We start from the raw sequence: 20,472 nt of genomic DNA, 5'->3' as shown, positions 1-20,472 counted from the left end.
GAGTTAGAGTAAATTTTTATTTTTATTTTTTTTAAATTAGGTTTTCTTGTTGTTAAAAAGTGGGCATGACAACATCTATAACCACTTTTGATCTTGACAAATTTTCTACCATAGAAATAAAAGCATAAGCAAATTAGAAAGAAAAAACCTGAGTATTTTTGAAAAATAAATAAACATTGTTTTTAGTTCTACAACCACTATTTAATCACCAAATATCCTAAGAAGATGAGGTGAGATCATATGGTAGATAGTTGTGAAATGTGCTAGAAAGAATATGACTTCAGATTTAGCTTTGATACTAGGTGTTATATTCCTGCTCACAACAGATTTACGAAAAAACATAAAATATGAAAAATAAATATAGAAATAATATTATATTGATTTGCTTCAAAACCACATTATAGAATATTACATGCCTTTTCAAAAAAACAATGTCCTTTAATTAACATATTCAATACAATATAACTCATCATGGATGATCCATTGATGCTCAACCCTTTATTTATACTAATTCTACTTAAAGAAACTACTACTTCCCAAACATGTGAGATAAAGGGACAATATATGTGTTTTATAGCTGAATACCAAAGTAACTAATTAGGAAGACATAGATAGGGTCGTAAAGTGAGCAACAACATTTTCCCCTTTCCTAGTAGCGATCAGTTATAGATATGATGTGGTAGGCGAGGTGTGGGAATTGCAACCAGATGTTCTGCCTTTTGTAATGTGATTCCAAACTTTGCGCTCATATCTAACTTTTCTGGATTCTGTCCATTGGGAAGCTGCCAATCAAAACATTGAAGGAGAGTAGCCACTGCTACATGAACTATTTTATGAGCCAAAGGGATCCCTGGGCACATTCTCCTCCCTGATCCAAATGGAAGCAATTCAAAATTTTGCCCTTTATATTCCACATCTGAGTCCATAAACCTCTCTGGAAAGAACCTTTCTGGTTCTTGCCATACATTAGGGTCCCTTCCAATCGCCCAAACATTCACAAACACTTGGGCATCCTTAGGTATAACATATCCCTCTATTTCACAAGAGTTAAGGGCTCTATGGTGGATCAGAAGGGAAGAAACTGGGTGTAGACGAAAGGTTTCTTTAACAACTGAATGAAGATAAGGTAGGTTGTCAATATCACTTTCTTGCACTCTTCTTTCTTTCCCCACTACCTTGTCCAATTCGTCCCTCACCTTTTCCATTACCATAGGATTTCGTATGATTTCTGACATGGCCCATTCAATTGTGTTACTAGTTGTTTCACTCCCTGCTGTGAACAAGTCCTATAAACATAACAAACATCAAAATCATCTTGTTAAGAAACTCTCTCCAAACTAAAACTAAAACTAGATATAAGATGGACAGCTAGTGATCTCACACTTTGTTTGCAGGATAGATTGATAGATATACTTACATAGAAGAAGCGTGTGATCTCAAACTTTGTGAGCTTCTCCCCAGTCTCGGTCTTACTCTCGAGCAAAATATCGAGAAAATCCTTGTCTGCCTCCTCGCTTCTTGTCCCGCTCTGCAGGCGCTCGTCGATATATTGATCGAAGACTGCAAACATAATCCTAAAAATCCTAGTCATCTCCTTCCTTATGCCCTGCGGGTCGAAAGGCTTCAGGAAAGGAAAATAATCAGCCCAATTAGGCTTGCCACCAACAAAGAGCATCTCATTGAGCGCTTTCTTAAACTCTTTAGACTTTTCCGACTCGTCCCAGTCGAACATGTCCTTGGAAAATAGCATGTTGCCCACCATATTGAAGCTGGTGAGGAAGGCAGCGTGGCCGATATCCAGAGGAGCTGAGGTGGACTTATAAATGGCCCTCATCATGCTTCTCACTTGCTCCCGCCGCAGCTGGTGGAGTGCCTCCAGACGCTTCACGGTGAACAGCTGGGTGGTGCAGATGCGTCGGAGAGTGCGCCAGCGTGGCACGCAGTCCCTCCACACCAGCGAGTTTTCTCCGTACTCGAGACACTTGGCAGCCTCAATCATTGTACGTGCTGACAGGGATTGATCCTGCGTTTGGAGAACCTGTCTGGCCATGGCGGGCGAGGAGGCCACCACAGTTGTCCGCCATCCGAGGTGGAGGGTCATGAGGGGGCCATGGATCTTCGCCAGCTCAGAGAAGGACTCGTTCACATTCTTGCCCACCTGGAGGATGTTGCCAATCAACGGCCAGGGACGCGGTCCAGGTGGCAGCCTCTCAGATGGCTTGCTTCTGAGCTTTGTGAGCATGTATACAACACTAATGACTGTGGCTAGTACACAATAAAAAATGAGGGTGCTCAAAGAACCCTCTTTGCTCTTTCTCTCGTTTCGAGCTCAGTTGCTGCGTATTTTCTTCTGCTCAGTCTGCTCTTTATATAGGGACGCAGAAGTACATCCCTTTTGTTGGGTTCTTTGTGGTGGAAGAATCCAGTCAAGGTTCAAACAACGTGCAGAGAAAAATGATCTATGTTGTTGGCTTGGAATAAGAACTTGTGGCTTGAGTTGGTCTAAATTTCAAATCATTCTTAATTGTTGTTTCTTAAAGTTTTGGGGTCATATTATTTGTTCCTGCGGACAGGGCAGGATACATATGCATCCGTTCGATGCATTTTCCCTTTTTAACTGTCCAATCATTTTCTAGAGTTTTAAAAATTTGAGTGTCATTCTATAGTTTTTATATTTATGTATATTTAAATGATTTAAATAAAATTATTTGTCTGTTTTTCTATTGGCTAATAGGAGTAACAGTAGTGTAAAAATTATATTTATTTGCTTTTATTTAAAAATAATAATAAGTTTCCAAACTTTAGACATTTATTTCAATTATTAATCTCGGTTTACATTCCAATTGCTCCGTATGGGACCCGGTAATTCCATACCTTACGTAAATGCATTTAACTCTCATTAATAACCAAAACGTACTTCATCTATAAAATGAAGCCACCTCTATTCCATTTGTATTATAGTTAAATTTATAATAAATATTTTTATTTTCATAATTTTTTACTAATAATTAAATTATATTTAATAATTATTATATTTTAAAAAAAAATTAACCAATATAAATATTTGATTTTTCATTATATTCTTTTTAAAAATATTTATTTTAAATTTTTTAATAGATTGTATTTCATTTTTTTACTTTTTAAAATTTAGTTTTACTTATAATTTTAAATTTAAATTTTATTTTCTATATTTTTAAAATGTTCTGTTTGGAGTAGAGTTTAATTTTATAATATTTTATAATTTGTTAATATTGATTTTATTGATTTATTATTTTTTAATTTTCATCTTTTTTTCTTTTTTTTGGTAGGTAATAGGGGCGAAGCCGATTATTATTATTATTATGTTTGATTGGATGTGAGAACCCATTGTTTTAACCAATTAAGCTCAACCCCTTGGACTATTAGTGCAATATTGTTAAAAATATTGGGCATCAAATCAAAAATCAAAGAAAGATTCTTTTATAGTACACGTTGTTGGATGGTCCACATATGGATCAACAAATGTTATAACAACTATTGGAACATGCTCAACTATTGAAACATTGTTTTTATTGGTTTACTTTTTTTTGTATATTTCATATTCTTGATCATCTTAATTTTAATGATGGGTAGATAATTATTAAAATAATGTCTTTTTTTCTTATAGCTATTTTTCTAGTTGTTTATAAATTTATTGTTAGATTTGATTCATGTATGTTAAATCATCTTAAGCTATAACCAACAAGAGCAATTCTTTTAATTAATAAAATTGACCCTATATTGCATGCCTTGGCCTATATGACTAATAACAAAAGTAGGTACAATATCATAAGACACCTAGACACAAACCTTTGATGGAAATAATCAAAACTATCTTTCTACAAAATATTAGACAAAAAATAAACTATAATAAATACAAATTTGTAGGATGAAAGAACCAAGAAAAGAGTTAAAAAGAGGAAGCCTCACAAGTTAGTTACTCTAACTAAAATTGGCTACAATAGCCTCTACATGAAAAACCTCATGTCTAACTTAAACACATCCTCTAACAACCATCACATGAAAGTAGAAATATTCTTCTTAGTTTCTAAGACACTCTAAAGGAAGGCCCTCATTATTTTTCCCATAGAAGACAAGACAAAGTAGAGGGATTTAAGAAGAGAAGTCATAAAGAATGGGACAACGGCTAACATAGTTCTAATAAGCAAAAAATTTCCAACACAAGTCTCTTCAAGTGGAAAGTCTAGAATTGTTAGGAAAAAGGGTGTTGTACATCTTGCACAAGAAAAAGATTATTTTAATTATGTGAAATAAATATTTACATTGATGCATCTTTCAAGGTGATTTTAGCCACATTCAGTATTTTTGGGGTTCACAAGTGTAAAGTTGTTTTGTAATATTGGTTAGATATTTTATGTAGAAGGTTGCACATTGAAAATTTATTTAATATTGCAAAATGTTTGTACCAAAATTAAATATTCAGGTCAATGATTTTGTGCTCTTATGGTTTTGAGACACATGGTTTATCCAATACCATTTGGTGGTTTTGTATGATCTTGAATCTATAAAAAGAAAGCACACATGTTTAGTGTTAAAGGTTGCCTAAGATTTGTATTGAGCTCCCTTGTAGAGTGCATATGTGAAGCATGACATATGATGTGTTATTGATTGTCCATTATGCTTATTTTGTAATCTTGTATGCAATTTCTCTCATAGAGTTAAATGTTAGAAATAGTTTGATCAATCTAATAATTTCATAACAAGAATGGAAAGACGAAATCGCCTTCTAACAAAAAATAGTTTAACTAGCCCCTAAAAAAAAAGAATCCCAAACTAATGTTGCAAAGAGTACCAAGTTTCATTCTCAATATACATCTAATTCTATTATAAAAATGTTAGTTTACCTTTTTTTAATTTAAAAAAGTGAAGTCTCTAATATTTAACTCAAAGAAAGGTAAAAAAATATAAACACGTCATCCATAAATTAAATTTTATAATTCACCTGATATAATTGGTAGCACATGGTTAGATTTTCCCACCTATTATATATTGTGAAAAGGTTAAGTTGTATAGTCCACTCTTGTGAACTCATTCAAAGGTTAATTTTACAATCCATGACAAATGCTAGATTATGTAGGTGTTAAGATTCATTGTCCGCATGAAATGTGTAAATTTGCCAAATTGTCTTCTTTCGTTGCGACGTGAAATAAAAAATCAAGCGAGGAATGAAAGAGATTGGTCAGGTCAACAAGGATTTAATAGAAAAAAACAAATAAACTAGTGAGTCAAACTATAGGTTTAATGAACTTGTCATGTAATTACTTCTACGTCTTTATCAAAAGTACCTGAGTTTGTGAGGTTCTTTGTGAGTGGACAATTCCAGTCAAAGTTCCTAAAAATGTGCAGAGAAAACATGACACTATCCGCGTACCTGTTTATATTACAAAGTAGTTAGAGAATTTTAGTCAATTCTGAGTGTTTAATACTTTTAAGCCTAGAAGTGTAAGCTTAGTGTGTGTGGTTTAAGCTTTTCCCAAGTTTCATGATTGCTCAAAAACAAACTACATCAAGAGTTGAGAAAGAAACAAACTCAACATCCTCCTCTTCATTATCCTAGTCATCCATCGCATCCTTGTTTGCATTCTCTTTCATTTGGCAGTGGTGAAGCTTCCTCGTCACCTCTCCACCAGTCTTGTTGAACACTAGTATTCTCACTTTCTACATCTCACCAATGTACATGTTACATTGTTTCAAGTTCCACATACATTATTTTATTTTTAATGTAATCCTATATTACTATAGCAATGATAATAATATTTATATAATACTAATATTAATAATGATAGAATAACCTAATTAGGGGACTAATCAAGATAAGGGGACTACTTCTTGGGTCGGTCAGTTGTGAATCAGGTTTTTTGATGAATTTGTTTTGTATGTGCCTTTTCTTTTAGCATTTGGTTTAAGTCTAAACTAGTTTAGGCTATTAGTAGATCGAATTTTGACTTGTTTGGATCTTTTTGGCTTGGCAAGCCTTATTCTATGATCATTGTGGGGCTGTTATATTATGGGTTTTTCTTATATCACATGATTTCTCTTAAAATTTCTTGGACAGTTGTTAAACTTTAATTTCAATATAATGGGAGCTGGCCCTTCCAGCTATTTAATTACCCCCCCCCCCAAAAAAAAATAAATAAATAAATAAATAGAATACCCTAATTAACATGTATATATTAACTTAAGATTCAAATTTGTTCTCTAACATTTTCCAGCTCTCACTACTACTAGCATATCTATCTTAAATTTATTTAATCTATATAAAATACATCGAGATATATTGAGGTGAAACGACGCGATAAACTGCACCGTCTCAAAGAGGGGCAAATGTAGTCACATAAATCTGTCCATTTTAATTAAATGAATATTTCGTATTTATTTGATTAAAAATCCACTAGCCACCAATTAATTAAATTAATATTTAATTAATTCATCCCCAAACATTCTTCTATTAATTAAATAAATTATTCAATTTATTTTAATTAATTCATTAAAATCAAATTTCAATCAATTAAATAAATAAAATCTATTTATTTAATTAAAATTCCCTTTTCCTCTTTTAAATAAATTAAATAAAACATTTATTTAAATCATTATCCCCCCCCCCCACTTGCATTTTCCTACAAATGCAACTTGCACACATTTATTGAAATAAATGAATTTTTATTTTAATAAAATCCTATTTTCCCTCACCCACCAAATCCACTTGCAAAAATCTAATCCACTTCTAGATTCTTCTAAACCCTTCCTAATTAGCCTAATCCATCCCCTAAATATTGTCACATTCCTAAGCAAAATGGAGTCACTTCTCAAAGCCTCAAAGTCTTTGATAACCATTAAAGGCTTCAAGTCTTCAACCACTAAATGGCTCAAAGTCTTTGATAACCATTGAAGGCTTCCAACTTTCAACCACTTAATCCCCAAAGTCTCCAATAACCATTAATGGTTAAATCAACCCTCCCACATGGTTAAAACATTTGTTTTGACTCAACCTCTACCCAACCCAAGGGTCTCATCAGGCCTTTAATGCTTTGACCATGATTATCTCTTAATCATTTGCACAAAGGTTTATCCTTGCATTAACTCCTAATCCTGTGGGTAATCCTAATTTAGACTTGACCCTTAGCCTTTAGATAACCATGAGGTCTTCTCAGGCCTTTAATGCCTCCAACCTCTTCTTTCAACCCAACCCTATGTTGACATTTGTCACCATTTCATTGGTGCCAATTGTGCACATGGATCCCCAACTTTCAAGCTTGACCCTTGATTAAACCTTTCAATCCTGGCCATCCATTGCTCCATTTTTCCTATAAATAGAGCCCATTCCTTCATAATCCAGATCCTGAAAACTTGTATGCATTTAGACTATAGACATTTTAGAGAGCATTTTAACATAAACAATCTAATCTTTTGTCTTTTGGTTAAAATACATCATTTTAGCATTACTATTAGCTTTTCATTTCATATTTGGAGCTATACTACAAATCTCAATCCTCCATAAGCATCCATAGTGCAAAAAGCTGCTGAGAGCTACACTATTTTGGAACTTGGAGAGGAGAGGAACAAGGGAGAAGGAGCTAATCTCATGCTAAGAGATAGTTGGAGATGTCTCTTTGTCTTTACTTCTTTAGTTAGATTCATTAGCATGTTTTTAGTGTCTCTCTTGGAATGCCTTCATGTGTTTGGTTTTTGATTGATTAACGCTAACGTCTTGTGTGTTTTGTGTTGATTGATCTTAAACTAACATTGTGCCATTTAGGAGGGCATCATTTGGTGAACCCGACGTGAATCGAACACGCAACCTTCTGATAATTTTTTTTGAAATTAACATTTTGCTTGTTGAAATTGCCACACAGGTCGTGCTTCGGCGCTATTGAACGCGTTTTAGCGCTTTTGCAACAATTTCTTTTAGCGCTATTGACCCTAAGATAGTGCTATTGAAAATGTTTCAGCGCTATTGACAACGTTCCAGCGCTATTGTCACCGTTTCAGCGCTATTGACACACTTCTAGCGCGTTTGTCTTCTCGGGTTTTTGTTTTCTTTCAGTGCTACGGTTTTAATTAGCGCTTCTGCTCACGCAGACTAGCGCTATTGTATTAATCAGCGCTTCTGCAAAAACACAGAATAGCGCTATTGTATTAATCAGCGCTTCTGCAAAAACACAGAATAGCGCTATTGCGACAGAGTGTCGCCCAAATTGACTTGTAACCAAAAAATCAGAATTTAGGCTTGTGGAAGCCCCCCCTTTTTGAGCATTGATTTTATTAACTTGTTTCTTTTCTTTGTGCAGGTTAACAACCCAACAAAAATCACAAAAATTTTCATTTAAGTGCTTAAAAAGAACTTAAAAACACAAAAAAAAAAAAAACAGTTTTTTTTTCTTGTTTTCTAGTTAGGCCTCATTTTCTTTGGTGCTTAAAATTAACAACGCAACTTTAATTTCATTTGCATCAATTGGGACTTAAAAAGCACAATCCACACTTCAATTTTTGGTGCAGTAAAAAGAACAATCCACTTGTCTTGATTTATTTTTGACAAACAAATTTTCCTTCAAAGCAAAACATGTTTTTCATTAAGTTGACCAGGATTTTCAAAATTCTAGATTACAAAACACATTGCCTTTGAAGTTAAAAAGAACACCATGGCTGTTGGAGCAACATCTCCAAATAGTGAGATCATCTTTGCAAATGTTGGATTAAAAGGAGCAAGTGAATTTCGTGTTTGGCACGCTTGTGCACAAAAGTCAGTCGAGTGGACCTACTTCTAACACACACTATCCTCTCCCTTGGCTCTCGTGGTCCTAGGTGCAAGAGAAAAGTGTTAGTAACACTCAAATTTTATCTTTTTAAGAGAGGCCTGCCAAGGGATCGATACTCTTGGGAACGACCTCGAGCGGTAAATCTTTCGAGCCGCTATAGAAATCAGGTGAGAGCGAAAGCTGTAGCCTTGGGTATAGTTGTTCCTACAGTGTAACTGGCCGAAAGGACAAATGGGCCCCACCACCAGTTACAAGGCTCTTAAGTGAGTCACTGCAGAATGAACTTATGTCCAAAGCCATCGAACATGACTAAACACCTTTAAGTAGTAGCCCACCTGTTCTATTGATTGAGGATATTTGAGGTATAATTTAGTGCAAGAGCATAGAAGGTTTTGCTCCCAAGATACTCACCATACATATTTCCTTGAGTAGAAACATAGCTTTTTGAAAGGTCACTTGTGGCTTGATAAAAGTGGTGACTCCCCCATCATAGGGATCATCTATTTGTTATGCTCGTGCAAGACTTAGTATATCACATCCTTACCTGCCACGATGGGATTCATAAGGTATGTAGTACCAAAGTCGAAGAAATATCAAGATGTGGGCTAAATTTATCACAACTGGCCATTTGACCTTAGGGATAAAAAGTGTTTGAAGTGTATTCGTTTTACAGACCTAGAGCAAATTGAGCCGACTTCAGGCTTTGGAAATACATCTTAAAATAAATCTAAAGGAAGGGTCAAAAACAAGTCCAAGGATTGGGTTAATCTAGACCCATACTCATTTGTGCCTTTGAGGCTACAATTTTGTGTTTGTGTGCTTGCTTTGTTTTCTTGTCAAAGAAAAATCAGAAAATCAATCCCAAAAACAAAGTACTCATCCAACATCTGTCAACACAACCAAAAATACCAAAAACAAAGTGCAAACAACAGAAATAGACAAAATTTATGACTGTGTATGGTGAAAATGGATAACAATAATAACAAAATTGAAAGGCTAAATGAATTCAACCACCAAACCCTAGCCTAACAATCAACAAAGATCCACCATAACATATGAAGATTACCTAAGACAATGCAAAATAACTCAAAATCACAAAGATTATACCGTCACATGTCCAATAGGGTTTTGATCTCCATTCTTCCTATCTCCATTGATCTTGTTTGATATGCTTGCTCTCAGATTTTTGTATGCACAAGAGCTCAACAAAGAACGGAATGTGGTTGCAAGTGGAATTGTAGTGTAGCCAAGTATTCCAAAATCAGTCATTAGGGTTTGACAATGAAGAAAGCATCTCCTTAAATAGAAGACACAATAAGAAATGGAGGGTTAAGATTGAGAGGTGTAAAAAGAGAGGTCGGCTAGGATTAGAGGGTAGGTAAAAGAAATAATAAAATAATGAAAGAGGTAGGTAGTGTATGAATTAAGAGATGAATGACATGTGTCATGTGTAGAAAAGGATAATGAATTAATTAAATAAATAATGATTTATTTAATTAATAGAAGAAATGGGATCAATTAAATAAATAAAATATTTATTTAATTTAGGAAAAGGATAATTTAAATAAATAAATGTATTTATTTAAATGAGAAATAAGGCTAGAAGAGGATAAATGAATTAATTAAATAAATAAGGATTTATTTAATTAATAGAAGAATTAGGCTTAGATAATTAAATAAATAAAATATTTATTTAATTAGACATGACAATTTTGAGTGTCTACAATGACCATTCTTCACATCTTGCGAAAGAAGAAGTGTCATCAGAATATTACCTTGAAAAGAAGACCATTAAGCTCAAAGGCTTTGATCAAAAGGAGGAAATTCTTCTATCTCAATAGACAAATCTTTGTCTCACATAGAGTCTTTCTACATCGCATGCGTCTCTATCTTCAAGGTAAAACAAACGAGTTTGATTCCGAATCATTGAACAGCAGAGCTTTTATGCAATATAGAGCTCTGAGTTATCACAAAAATCAAGGAGGAAAGATTAATCCCAAATTCTTCCCAAACATTTGTATCACCTACAACACAGCTCGAGAAGTGCCACCAACACCTGAAAGGGGAGAAGAAGAGTTTGTTCCATTTGTGACACAAAGTTTTTATTGAAAGATTGAAGTTGAAAACAAAAACATCCATCATCTCATTCATACATCATTATTCCATCATCAATCCATCCCAAAAATTCTCAAAGCATTAAGAGGTTCTTGTCCCAAATTCTCTTTTTAGATATTGCTTGAAATCAAACACATCACATCACTTTTTAGATTGTTTCTACATCTAGGATAAGCTCATCCTAAGAGACACATCTACGCAGGTTAAAACTAGTTCATGAGTGAATCCTCTCATTGCTAGGTAGTTAAATCTGTAACACATCTCAGATTTCTCTGCACCTTATCATATCAAATCTTATCAAAACAAACAAGCAATTCAAAGGAGGAATTTCGGTTACATCTACCTTAAAGTGCTAGAGATCCCCATACAACACAAATCACCAACCAATCAATCTTTCATTTCATCACCACTCATCATCATCTTCAATCAACTTCAAAACAAACTTGCAAACAAAATGGCTCAAACCCGATCACGATCAAGGCAACGAGAAATAGAAATTGAGGAAGAAGATGACAACCTCAATGAATTTCAAGAAGCACTTGGAGGAAATGGGAATGATGAAAACCCAGGTACACCCACTCCTTCAACAATCGAAAGGGTTCAACATAATCCTCATTTTAACAGATTATTTGATGAAATACTAAGGAGCAACGCAGATGCTCACTTCTTAAAACTCGCTCAAGAAGGAGCCAAACTCCCCTCAGACTTTGATCTTGCCCAATTAAGACAAGCATCAGAAAGACAAAGTCACCATGAGGAAGAAAGGCGTAGAGATCCCATCAGATATAACATCCCTCGAGGTAACCCACCACCTCCTCCTCCTAATGAAATGGAGATGTTGCGGCAACAAGTCGAGAATCTCGCCCAACAACTTCATAGTGGTGTTAAGACCAATCAATTCTCACTTAACGACATCTGTCCCTATCCGTTTGATAGGAATCTTTATATGCCACCCTTTCCACGCGGATTCGAAACACCCAAATTTGAAAAATATAGAGGAAAGGGAGATCCCCGCGATCATGTCCGAGAATTTCATTCCGCTTGTCTTGAAGTGGCTTATGAGGGCACATACCTAATGTGCCTTTTTCCCCAAATCTTGGGAGGAACAACCACATCATGGTTTTCCCGACTACCAGGTGGCATAAGAACATTTGAGGAACTCATCCAGAAGTTCCTATCTCATTACTCTTATAATATTGAACGCGACATCACCATGGCTGATCTATGCAACACCAAACAAAAACCAGGTGAATTATTCTCAGTATTCCTGCAACGATGGCACCAAATGTCTAGCAGACGTTCTCTTCAGTTACCTGAACGAGAACTAGTGGAAATTTTCATTTCCAACTTAAACGAAGAAATGGAATTTCACCTGGATGTCAAAGATACAGATTCTTTTAACGATATGATCACCAAAGGTATAAAATGTGAAAGGGCACTCATCAAAAAAGGACTCATCAAAATCTTTAATGAACCCAAAGATGGTCCTCGCCCGCGCTTCAATAGCGATAAACCGAACTTCTGGAATAAGAATAAGAATATCGTCAACGATGGAGTTGTGGATGCTCGGACTGTCCAAAATGCACAACCTGTGGTTCGGTTTGCAGGACAAAATCCTCCACCTCAAAATAACACAAATGTTCTTCCTAATCAAGGTCGCATCACATCTCATGATGAACCAAGACCCCGTCCACAAAAACAAAAACGCACATACACTCCCTTAGGGGAACCCATTGAAACAGTGATGCGACAACTCATTTCTCAGAATTTGATCACTCTACCTAAGTTATCAAATTATGAGCCTCAGGTCAAACCGGCATGGTGGAGAGATACTGAACATTGTGAATTCCATCAAGGAAGAGGACACAAGACAAGTAATTGTCATCGATTGAAAGATCTCATTCAGGATCTTATTGACCGAGGAGAAATTGAAATTGAAGGGCATGACCCAAAAACAACCAATAATGATCATCAGATGTTCAAAAATCCACTTCCATCGCAAGATCAAAGGGGTCCTTCCACGTCCAGACGAGGTCCTGATACCACTGATTATACGCAAGCTGCGTATAATTACACTGTCAATCACCTATATGATGCCAGTGAACAAATTGCAACTATCACCTTCAAAAATCCCACCTCAAATTGCAATGTTGTTACGCGTCGCGGCAAAGTTACCATCAAGGCAGCTCCACAAGGCACCACCTCCATCCCAAAGCAGTACAATCTTGTGGAACAATTAGACAAAACGCCTGCGCTTATATCCATTTTAGAGCTATTATGCCTGTCACCATCTCATAAAACTATCTTGGATCAAGCACTCCAAGAGGCGTCAGTCCCTGCAAACTTGAATACGGACCAATTTCAAGCCATGGTTGGAAATCTAAAGTCATCACCTTGTCTCACTTTTTCCGAAAGTGACAACTCTTCATTCCAACAACCTCATAATGCCTCACTCCACATTGAAGGCTTTGTCAACCAACACAGGATCAAGCGAGTCTTGATCGATAATGGAGCAGGCCTAAACATTTGCACACTATAGTTGGTCACAGCATTGGGATATGCAATAGAATCAGTGGATCCTCGCAAGAAGATCACCATCAAGGCCTATGATGATGCAGAGCGTTCATCCAAAGGAGCTGTGGTACTACCAATCCGAGTGGGCCCTGTGGTAAAGCATATCATTTGTCAGGTTCTGGACCTTCCTCTGCCATATAATCTATTATTAGGGAGACCTTGGATACATGCCATGCAAGTTGTTCCATCTACCTACCATCAATGTATCAAGTTCCCACATAACGGTGTCGAGATCACAATCCTGGGCGATGCAAATCCCTTTGCATTTTGCCATAATATCAGCCATCAACCAGAGATTACTGTTCCTAATAATAGGGAAGCCATTTCCTCCACATCATATATAAGTCCTGCCTCTCTTGCCAGTTCAAACACTCCTATACCCAAGCAAGAAAAGCTTAAGATGAAAGTCGCAGAGGAAGGTCCTGGAGAATACAACTTGAGTCAGCTCTTTTGTGTGGGACAAATGCCCACTTCCTCTAGAACACATGGTAAACCACAGCAGTTGCTCCAACAATCACTAATCACACCAGCATGTGCCTTAACGCCTTTCATCCTTGGAAAGAGTCAAGAGGAAGAAACACCAGATGAGGACCTAGCAGACTGGATCTATAAAGATCCAATCACCACTGACATACCGCGAGTTACACTGCCTACAGAACAATATGGCAAAGGCCTCCTCATTATGCAAAGAATGGGATATGATGGTCAGAGTGCTTTGGGATACTGCAAACAAGGACGACACGAACCGCTGCTGCCGGAATTCAAGCCCAAAGGTAATACAGGCCTAGGTTTTGAAAAAGAGATCCTTCCTAAACTCAGATTCAAAGGAAAACCTAGCAAATCATTTTGCCCGCCTACTGCAAAGAGGACACCTTTCATAATCAAAGCACCATCAAACACTATCCCCACTGCCCCATCGAGGCTCACAAACCCACTACAACCATCTACAATACCAATCATCCCACCAAACGAACCAGTAATCCCATCAGCAGCACCATTAGCAGCAGCAACTATCTCAGAACCCGCAGCAGCATCTATGGCACCAGTCGTTCCAATAGAAGCCACTAAATCAACACTGCCGATACTTCCAGTGACAAATCCTTTAATCCCCATCATGGTTCCTACAGCACCGATCACTACAAAGATACATAAACCAATCACGCCTGCAATATTCAACTCCAGCAACATCCCAGTATGGTATAGCAATCGGATGCTGGAGAGTGATTCAGAGACCGACTCACATGAGTGGGAATTTGATTCTGTACAGCTTAACACTTCAGATGAGGAAGACACATCACCACCTCCGCCACGCAAAGACATACCTGTTTACGGAGAAGCACAGATAAAGACCACTTGGGTACCTGAGCTGGAAACATCTTCCACAGACCCTACGTCTCATCCTATGCCTGATTCTGACAGGGAGAGTACCATCAACAACCTTCACCACACTATCTTAACCCTCACTGATACCTCTAACGAACTTAATCTAATCGATGAAGTAATGCCCATTATCCACCCTGAACTCATCGAATGGAACCAATCAAATCCCCCATGTCTTGACCTCTTCCAGAACGATGAGGCTATCATTGACTTTTTAGAATTAAGGGATAATCTACCAAGCGGGGATCACAAAGCTGGATTCGCCATTGAACTTAATAGCGCCGCATACTTCGGGGCGGATGCCAAACCCTTCAGCTGCAAAAATATAACATTAAAACATGGATCTTCCAGTGAAAACCACACTGTGGCGCTGTTTGATCCGACAAAAGTAAAAAGAAAGAGCGTATCCAACGGTGAAAACCTCTCTGAGGCGCCTGAGGATGAAGGGTTTGACATTCTCCCTGCTAGTACACAACAGGAACGATCAACGATTCTTATCGAGGAAACCAAAGAATACAATGTGGGGACTCCTAAAAATCCTCATATTATACATCTGGCATCCCTTCTCACTCCAGAGGAACAGCCTAAATTTATAGAGTTCTTCCAGAAGCGTCAGATCAACTTTGCATGGTCATATGCAGACATGCCTAGGCTTGATCCTAATTTAGTCATGCATCATCTCACAGTAGCAAAAGGAGCCAAACCTGTCAAGCAGAAGCTTCGTAAGATGCATCCTCAGATTGTCGTGCTAGTCAAAACAGAACTCAAGAAACTCCTGGATGTTGGTTTCATTAGACCAATTGATTATGCAGAATGGATCTCCAACATTGTGCCAGTCGGCAAACCAAAAGGGGGCATCCGCATTTGTACTGACTTCAGAGATCTGAATAAGGCATGTCCTAAGGATGACTTTCCCCTACCAAATATCGACATCATAGTGGATCTAACAGCAGGACATGCCATGCTTTCACTCATGGATGGCTTTTCAGGATACAATCAAATAAAGATCGCACCAGAGGACCAACATAAGACAGCCTTCACATGTCCATGGGGCACATACTGCTGGAATGTAATGCCTTTCGGTCTAAAGAATGCAGGAGCGACCTATCAAAGAGCAATGACCACCATCTTCCATGACATGATGCATACTATGATGGAAGATTATGTGGATGACTTACTAGCAAAATCACTCACTAGAGAAGGTCATTTGGACATATTAGAGAGAATCTTTGATAGACTGGAACAATAACATGTTCGACTCAACCCAAAGAAATGTGTCTTTGGAGTGACCTCCGGGAAGCTTCTAGGATACATTGTCTCAAGCAAAGGCATTGAGGTCGATCCAGCAAAGGTTAAGGCAATAATGGACATGCCACCTCCAAAGAATATCAATCAGCTAAGGACACTACAAGGGCGGCTTCAATCCATTCGAAGATTCATTGCACAATTGGCTGATAAGTGTCACCCCTTCACACATCTGCTACACAAGAACATACGCTTTCAATGGGATGATAGATGCCAGCAAGCATTTCAGGCACTTAAAGACTATCTCATGAATCCACCATTGTTGATGCCACCAGATCCAAGTAGACCGTTGTTACTTTATATCTCAGCAACAAGTACAGCACTGGGTGTGCTACTGGCACAACATAATGCAGAAGGCAAAGAGTGTGCTGTATACTACATCTCTCGTACACTGGTTGGCTATGAACTCAATTACACACCTATTGAGCGAGCTTGCCTAGCAGTAATCCTGGCAGCCACTAAATTGCGGCACTATCTATTAACACACGAGGTACAACTCATCGCCAAGATTGATCCACTCAAGTACTTACTCAGCAAAGCAGCATTGACAGGTCGTTTGGCCAAGTGGGTGATGATTCTGAGTGAATTTGACATCGAATATGTGGACCGTAAAGCTATCAAAGGTCAGGTCATTGCAGATCAGTTGGCCGATGCACCACTCATAGGCGATCATCCTCTCATTTCCAATTTTCCAGATGAAGAGATATTCATGATCACAGAAGCACAGCCATGGAAACTATATTTTGATGGTTCATACACTAGGCACGGCTCAGGGGCAGGCATTTTGTTTATCACACCTCAAGGTGACAGCATCCCGAAGTCTTACAGGCTCACATTTCCATGCACAAACAACATAGCAGAGTATGAGGCCTTGATCACAGGACTCCGGTTAGCCGTACAATGGAAATTACAAGAACTACAAGTATATGGCGATTCCCAACTAGTCATTCGATAAGCAACAGATGAATATCAGACCAAAGATGATAAACTCATGCCATATAAGCAAATGGTGGACACTCTAAAGACATCATTTACTACTATCACTTTTGAGCAGATACCAAGAGATCAGAATCGAGCTGCTGACGCCATGGCTACCATCGCATCTCTACTAGATCTTCCACAAAATTCAACACGCTACGAGTTCTTGGTAGAACAGCTTTGGATCCCCGCTTATGATATCCCTGAATCTGAAACGATATGTCACCTTGTTGGTTCTGAATCCCCATGGTACGGTGAGTTCTACACCTATCTCCGCGATCATACCCTTCCTCCCAACCAATCAAATAACCAACGAAAAACCTTCATTCGCCAAACTGCTCGATATACCATTATTGCCGAAACCCTATACCGACGTAGTCTTGATGGTACTCTCCTTCGATGTCTAGAACAAGATGAGATAACAAAGGTTTTGGAAGAGGTACATGAAGGAATTTGCGGGACTCACTCAAGTGGTCCATCACTAGCCAAGAAGATCATGCGAGCTGGATACTATTGGCCATCTATGGAAAAGGATTCCTACTACTTTGTCAGGAAATGCAAGAAATGTCAAGTTCATGGCGACCTGATACATGCACCGGCCCAGGAACTGCAACCAATCACGACACCATGGCCTTTCTATCAATGGGGCCTTGACCTTGTGGGTAAGATTCATCCATCTTCATCCAATGGCCATATATTCATTATTACCGCCACCGAATATTTCACAAAGTGGATCGAAGCTGTCCCACTTACCCAAGTCACTGGCAAGCAGATCGCCTCATTCATCCTCAACTACATCATCTGCCGGTATGGTGTGCCCATGTCCATTGTCACAGATAATGGTCTTCCTTTCAAAAATCAGGATGTCCGTGAGCTTTGTGAGAAATTTCATATCCAACACCGCTTTTCCACTCCCTATTACCCACAAGGCAATGGTCAGGCTGAAGCATCCAATAAAAACATACTGAGGATCCTAAAGAAGACAGTCAATGATGCCGGCCGTGATTGGCATGTTCAACTAAATCCAGTGCTATGGGCATATCGAACTAGCATTCGGACCCCTACAGGTGCAACTCCTTATTCATTGGTCTATGGTGCAGAAGCTATCTTACCTATTGAGGTTGAGATACCATCACTACGGGTTTCCTTGCATAATCTCATCGATGATGAAGCATACAGAGTCTCACGCCTTCAGGACTTAGAGTTACTTGATGAGAAGCGACAAGCTGCATACAATCACCTCAAAGCCTATCAGCAGTGCATGAGTAGAAGTTACAATCACCGAGTTAGATCTCGTACATTTGAGATAGGTGATCTTGTTCTTCGAGAGAATCCTTGCAACCAACCAAATAGAGAACATCAAGGCAAGTTTGAATCAAACTGGCTGGGCCCATATGTTATCACTGCTGTATTCGGGTCCGGGGCATATCAATTGGCTACATCAGAAGGAGAACCGCTTGCAGATCCAATCAACAGCATGCACCTCAAACGGTTTTATACCTAAGGTGTACAAGACATCAAGCTCCCCTGCATATCAGAAACTATCAAAAACATTCAGAAAATGTCCTGAAGAAAATACAAAAACATTCAAAAAAGTAAAAAAAAAAAAAAAAAAAAATCATGCATCCAAACGGTGAACAACCACTCCGGTGGCACCTTGGGTAAGTACGGTGGTGAAAACCTGGCAAACAGGCGCCACTCGTAAAGGCTATGGCTACATTATCTTTCAAGCTCGTTGCGATCACATTCATACATACATACATCCATCCATCTAACCATGGCTTGTTATTTGATCTGTAATCCAAGAAAGTACTTCATGCGTCTGGCATCCCGCTTTTTCATAAATCATGTCCAACTTGGGGGCAATTCCCTTAACCTATTGATGGAAGTGGATTCTACATTGTCTTATGTGTCATTACGCTCTTCATTCAGGCAATCATCAAAACTATCAAAAAAAAAATTCAAAAATGTCCCAGAAAATATCAAAAACATTCAAAAACAATACAAAATCCAAAAACATTCAAAAATGTTTCACAAAATCCAAAAACATCGGAAAAACCATCGAAAATCACCCAAAAAACATGACAACACCTTGTACATATTCATCCGATCAGATACAAAACAAACATTGACAAAATACTCACACAAATGACCACTTATCACTCGACCAACACAATCAACATCAACAATCCAAACCTGTCTTTAACCAAGGATGTATCCTTCCTTACCAAAACAAAGACAAGATGACGTTTTCTTTGACAAGAAAATTATGTTAAGCTATCAAATACTTGGTTGATTTGTGAGTACAATCATTTGTTTATCTGTATCAGGATCTTGCAGCATTGTTTTGTATCATTTGCGCGTTATTTCCGATGAAGTTCTGGGGCATGTACTAATGGTGTCTATGTGGGAAGTTCACTAAGCTATGTGATCATAGGCAAAAATGCAGTCATAGATCACTACGGCTTGCTGACTACAGCGTATACCTCGACCATATGAGCATGAACCATTACCAAGGATCCTTATTCTTTATTCTTTATGTATATACTATTTGTTTACAGGTACAATGCTCTTCCTTTGGTTCCTCCTACCTCATCCAAACTGGATACAGGTTTTTATCTCTTAGTACGGTATGCACTTGTCTCAAGATCTGATCAGCCTAAGGTCAAGGAGGACGATCCAAGTCATGCACAAAAGGAGATAATCCTTGTCTGTTCCGCAAGCAATACTCTGGTCGACTTGACCCTTATATCAAGTCGTTTGTATTAACTTGCTATATTAAAATCCATGAAAGAAATACTCAGGTCATCTTGAATTATTGTGTCAAGATGCTTGTATTCTCTTCCAACATTTTAAAGCTCAATGATGAAAATAGAGCACTATGGATCGTCATTTCATCTCATCTGTTTATATATTGCATTCCGTTGCATATCACCCATCCGTTCACTTATTCATATAGAGGTTTTATATGCAAAAAATGAGAAAATTAAGCTGGTCTTGGATACAATCACGACCGAGTACTCTGATACATCATCAGTGCATCATGCAAAGTCTTAAAAAACCTTGCATTCCTCATGGCAATATCATCATTGCATTTAGGTGCATCTTGCATTATGTCCATTCATGTCATTTTTAAACTTAAAACATTGCATATAGTTCATTATTGACATTAGTTTTCATTAAAAATCATTTTCATCATCGCATCAATCATAAATAATTAGATTCATTCATGGGATCAAATTGTCTTTGGTTGTTTTCAATCATTTAATAAACATTTCATCCAGTGTAAATTATCCATTATCATCTTATCAACTTATTATTACAC

At 37.7% G+C, this 20,472-nt stretch overlaps 1 protein-coding gene across 1 annotated transcript; it reads right to left on the bottom strand.

Moving 5' to 3' along the window:
- Window positions 1–359: 359 nt before the first annotated feature.
- Window positions 360–2,289, bottom strand: LOC131070467 (cytochrome P450 76T24). The gene is made up of 2 exons (XM_058006034.2): window positions 1,418–2,289; window positions 360–1,286 (listed from the first exon to the last, which is right to left on the bottom strand). The coding sequence occupies exons 1-2, from the start codon at window positions 2,240–2,242 to the stop codon at window positions 660–662; spliced, it is 1,452 nt and encodes a 483-aa protein (XP_057862017.2). The 5' UTR covers window positions 2,243–2,289; the 3' UTR covers window positions 360–659.
- Window positions 2,290–20,472: the final 18,183 nt, after the last annotated feature.

This window comes from Cryptomeria japonica, chromosome 9 (genome assembly GCF_030272615.1).
Source record: "Cryptomeria japonica chromosome 9, Sugi_1.0, whole genome shotgun sequence".
Lineage (NCBI taxonomy): Eukaryota > Viridiplantae > Streptophyta > Pinopsida > Cupressales > Cupressaceae > Cryptomeria > Cryptomeria japonica.
The sequence above is the reverse complement of the archived record's forward strand: the minus strand, read 5'-3'. Positions and strand labels throughout refer to the sequence as shown.

Excerpts from the sequence above, each read along its gene's own strand:
- LOC131070467 (XM_058006034.2), bottom strand. The coding sequence starts at position 2,242 with ATGCTCACAAAGCTCAGAAGCAAGCCATCTGAGAGGCTGCCACCTGGA. Across the intron at positions 1,287-1,417 it reads AGATCACACGCTTCTTCTAT|GACTTGTTCACAGCAGGGAG; the intron begins GTAAGTATATCT and ends TTATGTTTATAG.